Genomic DNA, 17017 nt, shown 5'->3' with positions numbered 1-17017 from the left:
ACAGCTCGACTTTCTCGCTGGTCTGTACTTTCTGCCTTGACGATCATCACATCGAGGCGATTCTCAGATGTCTTACCCTGCCCCCTCACCAGTGCGCCAGCCTCACATATTTAATTCTCTGAGAGGGTTCCTTCAGGCTGCAGTGTCCAGGGGAGCTTCAAGGTCACCAGGTCCCAGAATCTTTCCTTGCCTCACGCACCCGAGATCCGTTTCCTAAGGCCTTCAAGTCACTTTGCACGAAACCTTGAAGCCACCTGACTCTTAATCTTTTGTCCAACCTAGAACATTTGAACTGTGAAGTCTTTATTTTGGCCTTTAAGACCCATTATGATTGATCTCAATCTAATTTTCCAGGCATTTCCGTACAAAAGGACACACTCCACTTAAATGGACCTAGTTACTATTTCCTGAATATTTCTAGCACCCTTCCCACTTCTCCCTTTAAAAATAATTCCTAGCTTCTAAGGACTAGCATCAGCCTTCCTGGGCTTCTCATAGATAGAAGAATTACATCATGTGATTATTTCTAAATTCTGACAATACTATTATTAGCTCTATGGTGATTATCTTAGACCATCTTTTATTGCATTGATGTATGCATGCAAATGTATGTATATTAAGTGTATGCATATTTATGAGTAGAAATAAACACACGCACACAATCATATAGGTATGTATTCAGTTTTATATGGTAAGCTTTTTGTGGGCGGAAACCAGACCTTACAAAACATTGTGCACACAGAAGATAATGCAGTAAGAATCTAGAAAAGGATCGAAGGGCTTAATGACAGCAGGGGAAGTCTAGGGCACTGAATACCCCTCAGATAGGTCAGCCAGCATTCTGGACTAGGAGTCTGGAAACTAGTTACTGTCTCAGCCACTCCATAAACTTACTGTGTGACCTTGGATGAGGTGTTATTACACCCTTTCCATAAGTTTCTCCATCTATAAAGTAAAGGCACCAGGCTAGCTGATCTCCAAGGCCTCTGACCAGCCCTGCTTTGATGCTTCCGAACTGGAGAGATGCATCCTGCAAATGAGGCCTGTGTTTTCAGGGGGAGAGTGTGCCCACTGCTGCCTCTCCCCTCTTCAGTGTTCTGGAACCTTGGAACGGGACCAGAACAAGTGGAAAATGGTGCCATTCCAGCACTAATGGCTAGTTTGACAGATGGGGTGATCATCTCGAGCTATATTATTTTATGACTCAGAGTTTTAATTTAAATCAGGGACAGCTATTAAAATTTCTTCAAATGTCTTTTTGGCATTTGTGGAGATGATCATTTGCCTTTTTTGTTATTGTTGTTGTTATGTAATCTCTTCCTGAAACGGGTTATGGTCAAGAGACCTCTAATGTGGAAGGAAGAGAAGAAACTGTAAACAATAATCAGGTAAGAAGTGGTGTTTAGTGGACAACACACAGTAAGTGTAGCAGGCAGAAAAATGCTCCCCCCACCCGTCCTGGAAAGCTATCTATGTCAAATTCCCAGCCCCTGTGAGTGTGATTTTCTATGACAAAAGATGTGATGATATCAAAGATCTTGAGAGAAGCGGATCCTGTATTACCCAGGTGGGCCCTAAACACCACCACAATTGTAGTTTTAAGACACAGGCAGGGGTGCCTGGGTGGTTCAGTCGGTTAAGCTTAGGTCTTAATCTCAGGGTTGTGAGTTCAAGGCCCATGTTGGATTCCCTGCTGGGCGTAGAGCCTACTTTAAAAAAAAAAAAAAAAGAGGCCAAGGGAGTTTTAACCCAGATGTGCCGAGGCAGCGGCAGCAGTGTGAGCTCAGAGGCAGAGACTGGAGAGACACGGCCGTGAGCCAAGCAGTGTCTGCAGCCACCAGAAGCTGGCAGAGGCGAGGAATAATCATCCTCTAGAACCTCCATCCCACGGCCCTGTGACACCCAGAGTTCAGACTTGGGGCCTCCAGAACTGAGAAAGCACACACTTTTCTCCTGTTAAGTCACCATTGTGTTATCGCAGCCCTAGGGGCCTCTGATAGCTCTTATTAATTTCTACTTTTCTGATATTGTGACCAGAAGACGTGGCTGGTGAGACTTCTACCTTTCCAACTGACATTTGGAAATAATATGGAAAAACTAGTTACCACTCACATCATCACCCAACTGCTTGTAGCTCTTCGCACGTGATGGTGGCTCTTGCCTCCGGGCCCATGAGCCTCCTGGCTCCTCTCCTTTCCTAATTCCCAATTCTTGCTCCTGACGGAGCCTCTTTTACTTTGAGGACTCAGCTTGGATATCACTTCCTACACCAAAACCTCTCTACATTCCTTGCCCCAGCATGGTTCTCCCTCCTCGGTGTTTCCATAAGGCCTCACGCATCTCCCATTTGACCCTTCTTCCCATTGTTCGTTATAGTGACTTAGCAGGTATGCGTCCACCGCTGGACTGTTAGCTTCTTCACAGAAAGGCCCACCTCCTCCATCTTTCTCTCGTTAACATCCGCCCATAAGGCATTTACCCATCAGCTGCTCTGAGCGCCAGCTACACCAGGGCTGCGCACGGCCGCCATCGTGTGCGCTCAAGAAAAGTTGGAAAAGCAAGGAATGAATGAAACAAAGCCAATTTTTTTTTAAGTGAGGAGATGAAACTATACTCGCCTATGAGGTGGCTAAAAACCACAAATGAGTAGGAAGACAGTTTTTATTTCCCCTGGCTCTGTTTTCTGAAGTGAAGCTGCATGCAGATCATGGTGTTAGGTCCCCCGGTAAGATACTCACACTACATCACCTGCATAATGCCGGATTCGAAAATCTCGATCAAACTCCAGGATCTTGTCTGAGGCGCAGAGCTAAGAAATCAATAAGGAGATTGGTGTGAAAACAGATTCTTTTCGTTTTCCTAAAAGTCTACTCCAGTGTCATATAAGATGATGAGAGTGTCACACATCATGATACCATTACGAACAAAATCACCCTGTGTGGGGCTTATGTGGTAAAGCCTGTAAGCTTTCACTGGAAGTCCTCACAGCTGGACTTCTTTCCCAGTCACCCTGGCAGGTGGATATGGCCATGTGACAAGGTGCTTGACAGTGGACAGGGAGAGGAAAGGAAGTGTGGCTGTGTCAGGCCAAAGCTAGTAAGAGGTAGATGACCCTGTCCGGTACTTCCTCTTCTCCCACTAGCCTGATGCAGAGAAGGACAGTGGCAAGGGAACAGAAGAGCCGGAAGACAGAGGAAGTCAGGGTCCCTGGAACAGAAACGGGCTACTGTCTCTGGTGCTGAAAGCCTGGCTGCTGTCATAAGTGGCCCAGCCTACCCTGACTGACACAGTCTCCTTCTGTTCCAGGCTCCACTTAGGGAAGACCACACTGAGGGCTTGCCGTGAACTGGGCACGTACATCTCAGGCAATCCTCACTACTGACATTTAAAATATTAGGAGCTTTCTTTTATATACAAGGAAATTAAGGGTCAGAGAGATCAGGTAACTGGCCCAAGTCACAAAGCTGATAGGTGGTCATTCTGGGAAGGATTCTTGGGACCAGATGTAATATCTGCTCTCCTAGACACACAATGGCCTGGCTCACTTGTCTTTTGCTGAGCTGGGAGTCAAGTTCAGGGTTATCATTTCAAAGGAGACCAACTTCCTCCAGCTATTTCTCCTTGAAGAAGAACAGTTTATGGAAAGGCAGTTTTTCTATAGGGTGGCCTCCACAGTCTCCTTGTTACAGTAATGCCAGACTCCTTTGTCTGCAAAGGATCCTGTGAAGGATCACGCAATAGCGTACAGGTTCTGAAGCAGACATCTAAGAGTCTATAAAGCACTGAGCGCAGTTACATATGACAACTTAAGTTGCACTCTTAGCCAAAAAACACCCCCAACCAGGAGGGTGGCTTCTGCACTCGTAACTGGACTAGTAATGGAATAGCTTACCCATCAGACAAGTGAATACTTAGCAGAAATTAGAGTCAGACTTCTGAGGTTCAAATCTTGGCTCTACCATCTACTTGGTCTGCATCTTAAACAGTTACTTATCACGGATAGCTGTTCTGAAGTTTCCATGAACCACGGAGACCAAAGTATCTAACATACAGAGGGGTCTCCAAAAAATAGAATCCCTCTTTTCCTCTCTCTCTCATTAACCATTTTATAAAAGCCTTTCATTTATAAAACTCCTCATGGAAAAGGACCCAGGAGATGCCCACACTAATTGAATATTCTTACATTTGGATATTGCAAAGTCTCAAGTGATCTGAACACAGAAGGTTTTTGACTTTTCTTTACGTGTTGGAAATAATTAAGTTCGGTATATCATTTAACTTTATTTTTACAGTACTTTGAATAGGAATTTCACGGTTTATTGGACCATTTGCCTATCTCTCCATGATTACTTTAATGTAGGAGGAACCATTTAGCTCCTAAATAAATACAAGGCAGAAACCTCGGACTTAACATGCCAATAGCTTGAGCTGATCTGTAACCAACAGCAAACGATAACACCTGGTGTAACATACAGGATAATAGCGTTTTTTAAAAGAAAGATTCAGTGATGAAAATATCCTGACAGCTTGGTTATCCCATTTCTTTCCTTTGTTAAAGCAGTAATCCTAGAAATTAACACACTTTAGAAATCCCCATCTCAGGGTGCCTGTGTGGCTCAGTGGGTTAAGCCTCTGCCTTTGGCTCAGGTCATGATCTCAGGGTCCTGGGATCAAGCCCCGCATCAGGCTCTCTGCTCCGCAAGCAAGGAGCCTGCTTCTCCATCTCTCTCTGCCTGCCTCTCTGCCTACTGATCTCTATCAAATAAATAAATTAAAAAAAAAAAAAAGAAATCCCCATCTCAGGGGGAACCTCCTCCAGCATCACCTCCCCTTACCCTGTCAGACAAGGGGATTGGGGAGGGAGATGCTGGAAAAAAGAGCCACTGGGTTAGAGGCAAAGACACCTGTGTTTCTACATGTAAAGAAAAGAAAGAAAGAAAATCCCTGGGTTGCCTGGGTAGCTCAGCTGGTTGGACATCCAATTTTTTTTTTTTTTTAAGACTTTATTTATTTGACAGAAACGCAGTGAGAGAGGAAACACAAACAGGGGGAGTGGGAGAAGGAGAAACAGACTTCCCACTGAGCAGAGAGCCCGATGGGGGGCTCACTCCCAGGACCCCGGAATCACGACCTGAGCCAAAGGCAGACGCTTAATGTCTGAGCCACCCAGGCGCCCCTGGGCGTCCTATTCTTGATTTGGGTTCAGGTCATGATCTGAGAGTGTGAGACTGAACCCTGTGTTGGGTTCCATGCTCAGCGGGGAGTCTGCTTGTCCCTCTCTCTCTGCTCCACCCCCCTCCATTCACTCATGTTCTCTCCCTCTCTCCAATAAATAAATAAAATTAAAAAAAAAAAGAATTCCTGTCTTCCCAGATAAACTATTATTTTGCAATTTCTTACCACATCAGTGGCAACTGCTTAAAAGTACCCTGTATCATGGCTACCTTCAGCATGAGATATTTCAAAATATTTGGTGGACAAATTTAAGTCAGGTGTATAAATGGCCAAGTTGAATCAAAATGAGGGGGTTTATCATGAATCATAGTTACTTATTTAAATGAATTGGAGTCCTGCATGTTTTAGTTTAAAATTCCATATTCCATCAGATTTAGTTGGTATTGATCGTGACCAAATTCAATTCAATTTTACAAACACTGATTATCTGCCGTCTGGGGTAGGCAGGATGTTAGGTGAGTCTTCAGAACCTGGGCTGGGATTGTAAGGGATGTAGATAACCATCGTAGGATGTAGATACCATCTTACAACAGATCACTTTAAATGGGGTAGGATGCTTCTAACTTGGCTCGCTGCTCTGTCCCCAGCATCCGACTTATGCTTGGGAGATAAGGGGCATGTATTAAGCACTTGTGTTATACACAGGAAATGACTGAAGAACGCCTCCGACCAGAACCCCGATGTAAAATGTCAGACCGTAGGATCTGATAGCTGACTGACTCGTAGTCAGGATCCTAGTCAATCCCCGGGAACAGATCAAGGAGAGCCTCTTAGAAATAAAATGGCCTAAAATAACTATCAGCCAGTAATCCATTTCTTAAATTTTTTTAAAAAAGATTTTATTTATTTATTTGACAGACAGAGATCACAAGTAGGCAGAGAGGCAGGCAGAGAGGAGTAAGCAGGCTCCCCACAGAGCAGAGAGCCCGATGTGAGGCTCGATCCCAGGACCCTGAGACCATGACCCAAGCCGAAGGCAGAAGCTTAACCCACTGAGCCACCCAGGCGCCCCCAGTAATCCATTTCTTGATGATTTGTGCTTTATCTAGTTAACTGTAGATTCTTTCTGTTCCCATTACATACTTTCAAAGGGAGCAAAGTTAGAAAATGGACTTATTCGTGCTAAAGAAAAATTGGCAGTGTGTCATAGATTTACATGCAAATATGGAGGAGCATTTCTTTATGGAAGCGACAGAGCATCGGGGCTGTTTCTCTTTCGGCTTCTGGCTGCTGGACAAGCCGGTACTTGTAGGGAACACTCAGGGATGACGGTGAGCCCCTCCTAGGGCAAATCCTAATGGCAAACACACTGTACGCAAAGCCCGGTACAAGAGTCCGACAACCACAATGGCCACCACTTATTACAGAAATGTGATCTGTTTAATAACCTTTTAGAATGTGGAAAATGGGGAATTGAGAGGGATATCCATTCATTTAGGGGAATGAGTTTCCTTGTGATGGGGAGAATTACAGCCAGAGCTTCTCTATGCTCAAGAGAGTCACGGAGTCAGAAGAACTGTGGCAGAGCACACATACTACATTTTATAACTGATTACAGTAAAAAGTCAAGGACAAAAGCTGTTTTCAGTGCCAGAATTATCAGATGCAGGAGCAAAATTCTAGCACATGAACAAAGCCTCTGTACCTATTGGTTATAAATGACATCATGCTTTCTAAAATCATGTTCATTTTTTCCTATTTCTAGCAAATTGAATAGTCTGGAGCTCCCTCTCCTGGATATTATGATTTTTTATCGTTCTTGTCATCCCATAAACCAGAGAGGCAGAATTTATTTATAGCAGTAGGCCACTTAATGGATGCTTATGGCTTTCCTTGCTTCCTTCAGCGGACATTCTTTTAACCCAACATTTAAGACCATTTAATTCTGTTCAGCAATGGGGAAAATCTGACAGCTCAAAAGGAGAGGAAGTCCTCATAAAACACATTACCTTTCGGCTGGAAAAATGGCCGTGTTTGCCCAATTTACTGTTAAGGGCTTCGAGGAATATTTCGTCGGTGACTTTGCCGACGTTCATGCAGGCGTCATCCAGGATGGCGATGATCCCCTTGTGCTGCTGCTCCACGAGGTCCACGATGATCTGATTGTTGAAGTAATCGATCTGGAGGACACAGCAAGGAAGCCGTTACAGAGGGACCAGAGACCAGCATGGGCAAAACGCCGGCGCCTGTGCACATCTCAGGGGTTCAGATAAAGTTATCTTGGTGGGAAACAGGCCCAGAGTATTTTTTTTTTTTTAAAAGATTTTATTTGTTTATTTGACAGACAGAGATTACAAGTAGACAGAGAGGCAGGCAGAGAGAGAGAGAGAGGGAAGCAGGCTCCCTGCTGAGCAGAGAGCCCGATGCGGGACTCGATCCCAGGACCCTGGGATCATGACCTGAGCCGAAGGCAGCGGCTTAACCCACTGAGCCACCCAGGCGCCCCAGGCCCAGAGTATTACTGAGGTCTAATGCTAAAATGACCACATGTTCTATCGGAGGCTCATTTTTAAATTTCTTTGTGGACTTTATATCATGAAACACTTCGTGTACATGAGGATAGCTCAAGGCAACAATTATAAAAGAGGCAGTGTTCCCTCAACACTAACTTTTGTTTTAATCCCGTACCTCACTCCACTCCTTCATACTCTCAATCCCCCAATCTGTTTGCCATTTAATCACAAGACCCACACTCCATGATGTACCAACAAATAACCTGAAAGTATTATTTGACTCATAACTGGATGAGGTTACAGCATCACACAGAACTCGAATTTTTAGTTCTACAGCCTTCAAGGACTAAAACCCAAGAGTGTCTTCTCCAGCTTTCCTCAAGTGAAAAAGGTACACAGAGGTCTAAAAGACGTTTGATGTCTCTCTGGGCAAAATATAAAAAATTTAATTCTAGGGGCACCTGGGTGGCTCAGTGGGTTAAGCCTCTGCCTTCAGCTCGGGTCATGATCCCAGGGTCCTGGGATGGAGTCCTGCATATGCTCTCTGCTCAGCAGGGAGCCTGCTCCCCCCTACCCACCCCGCCTGCCTCTCTGCCTACTTGTGATCTCTCTCTCTCTCTCTCTCTGTCAAATAAATAAAATCTTATTTGTGTGTGCTTTTGTGAGCTGAATAAAGTTCTAAATAACAGGATTTTTAGCAACTTCAGTATGCACGGAGTTTATCCCAAATACCTCTTGTGCACCTGTTTATTTGGAGAGCACCCACCTCACCGTGCACTGGCCTCACGCAGGCTCACTGTGCGCTGTTTGGAGACGGGCAGTTTACTATCACAGTTTAGTCCTGGGCGCTGATGTGTCCTCCTCATTTACGAGGTACCTAAGCCAGAGTGTTGTCTCCATCCTCTGCTATAAGATCTATAAGCTCAGAATACACAATTTCAGTCTCTCATGGACCCTGCTCCATGCTATTTAAGGTCCAAGGACTCATGCCAGTTGTCTTTCTGTGGGATTCAGCTCTGCCTCCTCCTCCAAGCTCTCTTCTGTATCGATGGACTGACGGCAGGGTGGCTTCTGCTTCCTTTTTCATACTTTACTGGTTTGTCTATATCAGTGAATCTCAAGAGGATGATTACCCCCGCCCCAGCGGCATTTGGCAGTGTCTGGAGACATTTTTGAAGGTCATGACTATGTGACCAGTGGGAAGAGGCCACTACACATTGCACAATGCCTGAGACAGCAAACACAACAAACGAACACAACAAAGACTTATCTGGCCCAGAACGTCAGCAGTCCAGAGGTGGAGAAACCTGGTCTAAATATGTACTTTTATGGTGGACACGTATTACTATTCCTAATTAGGGAGAAGAGTTATCTCCAGGTTTTGAAACAATATCCTTACTCTTCTCAAAAAGCGGTAACTCTTACATTAATTATTACCTGAAGTCTTAGACCTTGGGGATATGGAATTAAAGACTAGGTCTTTTGCCCCGGGGACAAAACAAGTCCTCTAAAGAACCAACTGTCTGACTAAAGCGATGAGTCTTTGCTGAAGAGTTCGGTAACTTTTAGTTCCTAAGCTTAAGGTTTCTTCAAACGTTGCTTCAAGTTGTGGCTTCCAAACCAGGTTTTTTCCAGCAGTCTCAAATCCCAGGAGGTTTTAGGGACTACAGGGGACAGGAGGAGACAGAACGAGGTAGCTCAGGGGCAGAGAGGTCTGGGCCTCCCATTCCCACCACAGACAGAGCAGCTGCGTGCCCAAATGCCCAGTCCCAACAGCTAAAAATGACTTATTAACTACCGCACCGAAAGCCTGTAAAGGTGAGTCAAACAGGGACACAAACAAGCCTTGGGAACCCCCTGACAGAAGTCCACATACCACCTATGAAAGAGACCAGTAGAAAAACAATGCTCCTGAAACCAGCTGAGTCTCCAGATCTAACAACCACAGGCATACACGGAATAGAGGCATAGACGGGTGACACCTCGGGAGTCCGATGAGTAAAATCCAGACTGTGGCAAGCTCAACAGAACAAACGGCTCATCCTCATCAATGGAAGGTTGTGAGGAAAAAAGAGAGATGGAGGAGAAAACCTATAGATGTGCGAACGTCCTGTCAACCAACCACGATGTAAGAACCTTGGTTGGGTCCAAATTCAAGCAACTATAAAAACAGACAAAAACAACCCCTGTAAGATGACTGAGGAAATTCGAACACTGACTGGGTATTTGATGATCATAAGGAATTACTGTTATACTTCTTAGGTGTGATAAAGGTACTGTGGTCATGGTATTTATAAAAGTCATCACTTTTTAGAGAAGCACACTGGATTATTGAAGGATGATACATTATGATGTCTGAGATTTGCTTCCAAACAACCTGGGGTTGGGGTGGGGGGGTCCAAATGACACGAGACTGACAACCCACCGACACTTGCCATGGCTGGTGACAGGCCTGTGGAGTTTATTATATCGTGATCTCTGCTCTTACATTTGCTTTAAATTTTCCATAATAAAAAAATATTACAAAAAAATCAATCACCATGTTCAGAAACTGAGGTTTTGGGTTTTTTTTTTTAAAGGAAATAATTATCCAGAATAGAGATTCCAGTCTGGGGGGGCCAGCAGGTAGTCAGTATGGTAACAATTATCTGGGATCTAGCCTTTTGTCCCCTCCAGGACATTTACTTCTTGGTTTATTTTGCTGAAGATTTTTGCATTTTTAGGGCTGCTGCTCCCTTTTCAGATGTTTGGCATAGCGTACTGTAGTTGTCGACTTTTCTCCTTACCAACTATGCCTGTGGAGTTTGATATCCTGATTTTTAAAGGTTATTTTTGACCAGTATCTCTGAATCACCTCTGAATAACAAGTTTTATGATTAAAGTGTCATAAAAATTGAAGCTTCCATTGTAATTGTGTATTAAATTGTACAGCAGATCCCTTCTAAGAAAGCTACATCTAAACTTAACTGACTTACATCTTAAATGTGCTATGAGAGTTCACTGCTTAAATCACAATTATAGGTCATTCTACTACAAAGGAATAATACGCCTTTTGGTTCATTTGTAAAACAGTAAAATTTACACTAAGATACTCAAACAAAATTTTTTTTCTGGTATTCTGATGTTTAACACATGCCAGAAGGCAAGGATGCAATTTGAAGCAAGACTGGTACTAACTATACCACTGACTCCCTTCTGAATGAGAGGAAAGAGAAAGTAGGAAGGTGGGAAGAAATATAAAAGTAACGTATATACAGCCTATCAAATAAGCTTTTTAGGGGCACCTGGGTGGCTCAGTTGGTTAAGCAACTGCCTTCGGCTCAAGTCATGATCCCGGAGTTCCGGGATTGAGTCCTGCATCAGGCTCCCAGCTCCGTGGGAAATTTGCTTCTCCCTCTGACCTTCTCCCCTCTTATGCTCTCTCTCTCACTGTCTCTCTCTCAAATAAATAAAAAATCTTTTTAAAAAAATAAGCTTTTTACTACTATGTACGATATTAAAAAACTACTAACTTTATTGTGTGTTCTATTTGGCAATAGAATAAGCACAGTTTCATAAACACAGAAGTGCGTGGAAACCTGGAAGTTTTTGCATTTCTCGAGTCTGTTCTCAAAATTGTTTAAAAACACAAATTTAAAAGCAAACATTACTAGGTTTCATTCTGCCACAAGCAGGAGGTCTAATGGCAAGAGAGCTACCCAAGTCATGCTTTGCAGCAGTTCTGTCTGGGACTCCTGCCCCAGGGCAGTCCCACTTTCTGGCCCGGCCTCACTAGACATTTGACTGTGACAACCGTCAGGGTTCAAAAAGGGCCACATGAAGGTGATACTAGCTGGGACACGAAGGACAGCTGACGGAAGGAAACGTTAATGATTTCACGCCTGGGTTTTGGAGAATATAAACTATAATAACCAAAGATAGTAACAGTGCCACTTAGACTGCAAAGTAGAGGAGCGGGGGGGGAAAAGCAGAAATAAGAGAAGAAAGGGGACGGAAAGAGAATAAACTAAATTTGGAAGCCAAGCTCAATCAGTTTAAGGCAAAAGTTGCTCCTTCGAGCGACCTCTATGTGGCGCTAAACTCTACTAGACAGGAGACCCACGGAGCACCTGCTCTCAAGTCCAAAGGCTGTAACTCAGCATTCCTGCACACCAACAGGGCAGTCCATTCAATGAGAGTCATTCCACCCATACACCCCGAAAACGACTTGTCGTCACGTATCCCCAAAAGGAAAGCTAACGTTCAGATGTTTCATGGGCCCGAGAAAATTGCAATGGAGCAGCTAAAATGACGAGCTCTGACACTCTTTGACACCATGCATGGGAAGGCTACCTCCCCGAGGCGCCTACTCACGTGCTTCCAGGGGATGCCCTCCCGCTGGTACTCCTCCTGCTCCTGCTTCAGCACCAGCTGGATGAACAGCTGCTGCAGCTTCTCATTGCAGTAGTTGATGCAGAACTGCTCGAAGCTGCGAGAGACAGGATCGATCAGGTTCAGAGACGTGACACAAGAACAGTAACATCTGAAGCGTGTCACCCAGCTTACCTGTTGTTGTCAAAGATTTCAAAGCCATAGATATCCAAGACACCGATGACGGTATTTTTCCCATGGACTGTGGTGTCATAGTTCTTGACCTCAATAATATCATTGATGCGGGTGACGATCCAACAAAAGAGGCGTTCGTATATTGCCTGTGAGAGGAACAACATCATTCACTCTTGCCCGCTTGGGACTGTGTCTTCTGTTTAGATCCGTGCTAAGTTTTAAGTTCTTACCTACTTTTTCCTTACCACTTAACATAGCTGTTATTACTCTAAATAGAAAAATAAGAAATGCAGATCAGCTCTTTAAAAAAAAACAAAACAACTACATGATGCAGGTAACACTCAAGGAAATGGTTTGGACTTTTTAAGACTATTACTGGTCACTATGGCATTCTGACACCACTCCTGGGTTCGTCTCTGTGCTCGGCTCTATCAATAATTTCCCTACTCCCTCACAGAAGTCGCCTCATTACTTGATTGTGAATTTCATCAGATATTAGAAAGTGGGGAACCAATGAGTTAATATCTACGTTCCAGTAAAGCTCTATGGGTTCTAAAAAATACAAATATTGATTTTTAATGCCATGTAAAGATCTGAGCCAAAGACCGCAGTCTGAAATTCTTAGAGAACCCAACGCATATCCAATGCCCGCGGACATGCGCAGCCAGACGCACGTGGACGAAGGCGCCACAGGCCCCACGCAAGCGCATCGGACACCAGCACGCTCCATGGCGCGTCTTCAGCACACCCGTTTAGCAGCTCCCTCCAGCCACCTCCCCCTCCGCCAGCACTTATCCACATGACTGGCCTCCTCTCTTTGCCTCCCTTTTACTCATCGATCCAGTCCACTCTTCGCCTACCTCCCACCGCTCCACAGAAGTGGCTCATCAAAGACCCAAGCACCTCGGTGTAGGCATTTTCGTATGCCTCTCTACGGACGTGTTATCCAGACACTCAGCGTCACTCCACCTGGTTTCCCACCTTCTTCTTGAACTTTCTCCCCTCTGGGACTTGGGACGCCACACCTCCCTAATTTTTCTCCTATTTCACTGGCTGCCCTTTGGTAAAATCTCCTCCACCTGACCTCTAAAAGGAGGCGTTCTTCTGGTCCTCTTCACTCTCTAACACCTCCCGAGCCATCTCATTCGATGTTGAACAGACCTGCTACAATACTACGCCCAAGTCGACTACTCCGACGCAGACCTCTCCTCTGAGCGCCAGACTCACATGCTTGACAGCCAACCCGACAATATTCCTAGGGGCTCACAGCCATCTCCAACACTGTGCTGTCAGGACTCCTGCTCTTCCCACCTCTGAAAACTGTTCCCACCTTATTTCTGAGCATGAACAAAGGACTCCAGAAATGTAGGAATTTATTCACTCCACAAGTATTAGCTACTTACTCTGGGCAGGTTACTGAAGCAAACATAAACACAGTCTCAGTCTCCAAGGAAGACAGGGAAGTAGGAGGAAGGAAAAACCACACACACACACACACACACACACACACACACACACACTCCCCCCACCCCCACCCCGAAGGTGAGGTGCGTGGCATCAGAGGATAATTTAACCTGTTCGGGATTCAGAGGCCAGGGAAGGCTTCCCTGAGAAAGTGGGCTGAGATCAGAAGGATGAGTAAGAGTTGACGAGGCAAGAGGGGGAGAGACAAGGGATCCAAGCAGAGGCCACAGCCTGTGCAAAGGTCCTGTGGCTGGAGGGAGAAAGGGATAAAGACCACCTGCAAGGCCTGAGCAAACACTAACATGCTGGAATGAAGGGAGGAGACTGGAGCATGGTGCGGAAGGAGATGCAGGCTGGAGTCAGAGCACGCTAGGAGTGATCCTTGATCTTATGGTTCCCCAGACAAACAGGGGCTGTGGGTTTTACGTCTCCAACCATCCTCTTTGCACCATTTCTACATGACCTGCCATTATCTCTCTCCTGGCTACTAAAATATCCCCACCCGCAGAAGAGTCTCCATACTGAAACCAGAGTGATTGGCTTAAAAATGCAGACTAGCTCGTTGCTTCTGCTTAGAATCCTCCACTCTCCATTGCACTTGGATAAATCCAAATTCCTCTGGACACTAAAACCAAGCCTGGGACTCAGAAGAGTAAAAATGGAATACATGCCGTCTAACCAAACAGCGACAAAGAGAAAGAAAACAAGAAAATGTAATCTTGGGAATGTTACACACTTGCCACACAGCTAACAGACCAAAGGTTAAAGGGATGAGCTCTCACAAACACGCAGCGGAACAGCGAGAGGCCCTGAGGAAAATATATAAAGGACACACCAGGTGATTCCCAGAACGGACTTAAATACCTTACAGACATGTGGAAAGCTGCTCCAATACATGGGCAATGAAAGGAACATAACCACAAGGTACTTCCATATACCCATAGTCAGTCAACTTAGAGTCTAAAATCAGTGTGTCCTTTGATGTGGGGTGCTCATTCCTGGGAGTCTGTCCCGTGGGACTAAAAGGGCTGGTGTGTAGGGACACACACACGGACTATGGCAGCATTATTTGTTGTAGCAGGAAAAGGAAAGAAGGTGAATGACTTCAGGGCACAATCCCTGCACAGACGCGGAACATGGAGGATGAGCACTCCCTCGGGCAACCTGGGGCGGCCTTCATCAAACATCGGTGAGCCACGTGAAAGGGAAGGTGGCAAGAGGGCCTGTGCAGGCAGCGTCGGCTGCCCAGTTGGACTCGTTCTTCTCAGAACACTCCTGGTGCTCACAGCCAGGGCATTTTATTTGGACTGTGATGGCCCAGAAGTACCGCTCTGGTTTCTAAAAGCCTGAGCCCACTTTCACGGAATGTTTGGATGCATCCTCACGGGAGTTCTCTAAAACCGCATCCCCAGGCAGGGACAATGTCAGTTCAAATCCCACCTTAGCGAAGGCGTCCCTGCCGTAGCTGGCTTCCTGCTCCGTGTGCTGCTTGTCAATGATGTCGCGACCTGTGGCCACCGTTCGGTAGAGAAGGGCCTTCTCTACCATGTCCGTCTTGGTGGAGAGTAGCTCTGCTATGATAGATACAACCTTGCCATCTTCAATGAGAGGCGTGTCACCGTCCACCACGAATTTTAAATTTCCCTATACCAGACAGAAAACAACAAGATGCCGTTGCCAGCAAGATTCTAAAATGTTATGTCGGGGATCTATTTGCCAATTAAAAATAAAATTCAAAGTGACCTTGTCTGTAGCACTGATTTTCCTAAATACATCACACACATATTAAAAACCCACTGCTTTGTCCATCTCTCCTCTCTGCTCTAGACACCCATCTATCTCTTAATAGTCAGCTTTTGTTTTTTGATGGAGAGAAGTTTTACATTTTTATGTAGTCAAATCTAAAATCTTTTGCTTTGGGGTTTCTCTTAATTTGGTGTCATACTTAGACCAATTCCCACGCTGAAGATTTTATAAATGTTTAATATTTTCTTCAAATACACAGCTTTCCTCCTTACCTTTAAGCTTTTAACTCACTTAGAATTTGTGTTACTAAGTGGTGCAAAGAATCTAACTATTTTTTCAGATGGTTAGTTAGTTGCTCCAACACCATTTGCTGAATGGCTGAGCTTTTCCTCCTGATTTGGAATGTCACCTTTAGGACTGTCTGGGTGGCTCAGTCGGTTAAGTGTGTCTGCCTTTGGCTCAGGTCATGATCCTGGGGTCCTGGGATCAAGCCCCATGTTGGGCTCCCTGTTCAGTGGGGAGTCTGCTCCCTCTGCCTTTGCCTCTCCCCCACTTTGTGCTCTCTTCTTCTCTCTCTCAAATAAATAAAATCTTAAAAAAAAGAAATTTGAAATATCACCCTTATATATTAAATTCCCCCAAGTTTCTGAGTCTATTTATATTTTACTTATTCAACAAGCAATAAATACTTATTAACCCTCTACCAGCTGTCCAGCACATCAACCAATCTCTTGCATAATCTGATGATACATTCGTGCAACAAGTTTTAAAGGACTGTCACTTTTACTATCATTTGAAATCTGGCAGAATTAGTCACTTTTACTATCATTTGAAATCTGGCAGAATTAGTCATGGGTCCTCTCCTCTTTCCCCTCTACCTTACTACTCTTCTTTAGAATGTTTTATTGGATCTTCTTTACATGTGTATTGGTCCAGGTAAATTCTAGAAGCCATTATGTCAACTCTAAAAATAAAATTCCTGTTTGGATTCTGAAGGATACTGTTAACTTTATTTATGAACTGGCTGAAAGAACGGGGCAATTTGTAATATTCAAGTCTTTCTAGTTAGGAGCATTTACTTACGGTAACCTTTACATTGCCCTATGATATTTTTACATAGAGATCCTGCGCCTTTCACTAAAAGTTAAATCTTGCCACGTTACAGAAAGGTAAGTTTTATTCCGGGTTTGAATTCATGGTGTCATTCATTTTTTTCTAAGGTGACACGTTCACTGTATTTTTAATGTCTATAATTATATAAACAGGAATGAGAGAAATCCAACACAGGGCTCTTCATCTGTCTGAGTTTGCTGCAGTGGTAGTGGAGCACGCCTGGACCCTGGTCGGCCATCTCACCTACCGGGTTGGCCACCATGAATTGGGTGCGCCTTCAAGCCAGTCCTGCCACCCTGATTTAGCGCTCATTTCCCAATGTGAAAAATGAGATGATCAGGATTCCAGGTCTGATTACTTATGCTTCAAGTGCTCCTCAAACAGTATTCTGTTCAAAAGATTTTAGCTTATACCATTGATAGTCATATCGCTACTGAATTCTTTCATCCTCAGAATGAAAC

At 44.6% G+C, this 17017-nt stretch overlaps 1 protein-coding gene across 2 annotated transcripts in view; it reads right to left on the bottom strand.

Moving 5' to 3' along the window:
• Nucleotides 1-17017, bottom strand: part of MYO1D (myosin ID) — a 340193-nt gene that overhangs the window by 218997 nt on the left and 104179 nt on the right. For both annotated transcript variants that reach the window (XM_004747082.2, XM_004747083.3), the window contains 5 exons: nucleotides 15138-15341; nucleotides 12234-12379; nucleotides 12042-12156; nucleotides 7185-7355; nucleotides 2739-2809 (listed from right to left, as the gene is read on the bottom strand). In XM_004747082.2, the coding sequence (XP_004747139.1) occupies nucleotides 2739-2809; nucleotides 7185-7355; nucleotides 12042-12156; nucleotides 12234-12379; nucleotides 15138-15341 (707 nt within the window). The remainder of the gene's footprint in view (nucleotides 1-2738; nucleotides 2810-7184; nucleotides 7356-12041; nucleotides 12157-12233; nucleotides 12380-15137; nucleotides 15342-17017) is intronic.

The sequence above is a fragment of the Mustela putorius genome, unplaced genomic scaffold (genome assembly GCF_011764305.1).
Source record: "Mustela putorius furo isolate JIRA1106 unplaced genomic scaffold, ASM1176430v1.1 tig00003962_pilon_pilon_pilon, whole genome shotgun sequence".
Taxonomy (NCBI): domain Eukaryota; kingdom Metazoa; phylum Chordata; class Mammalia; order Carnivora; family Mustelidae; genus Mustela; species Mustela putorius.
This window is presented reverse-complemented; position numbering and strand designations above follow the sequence as displayed.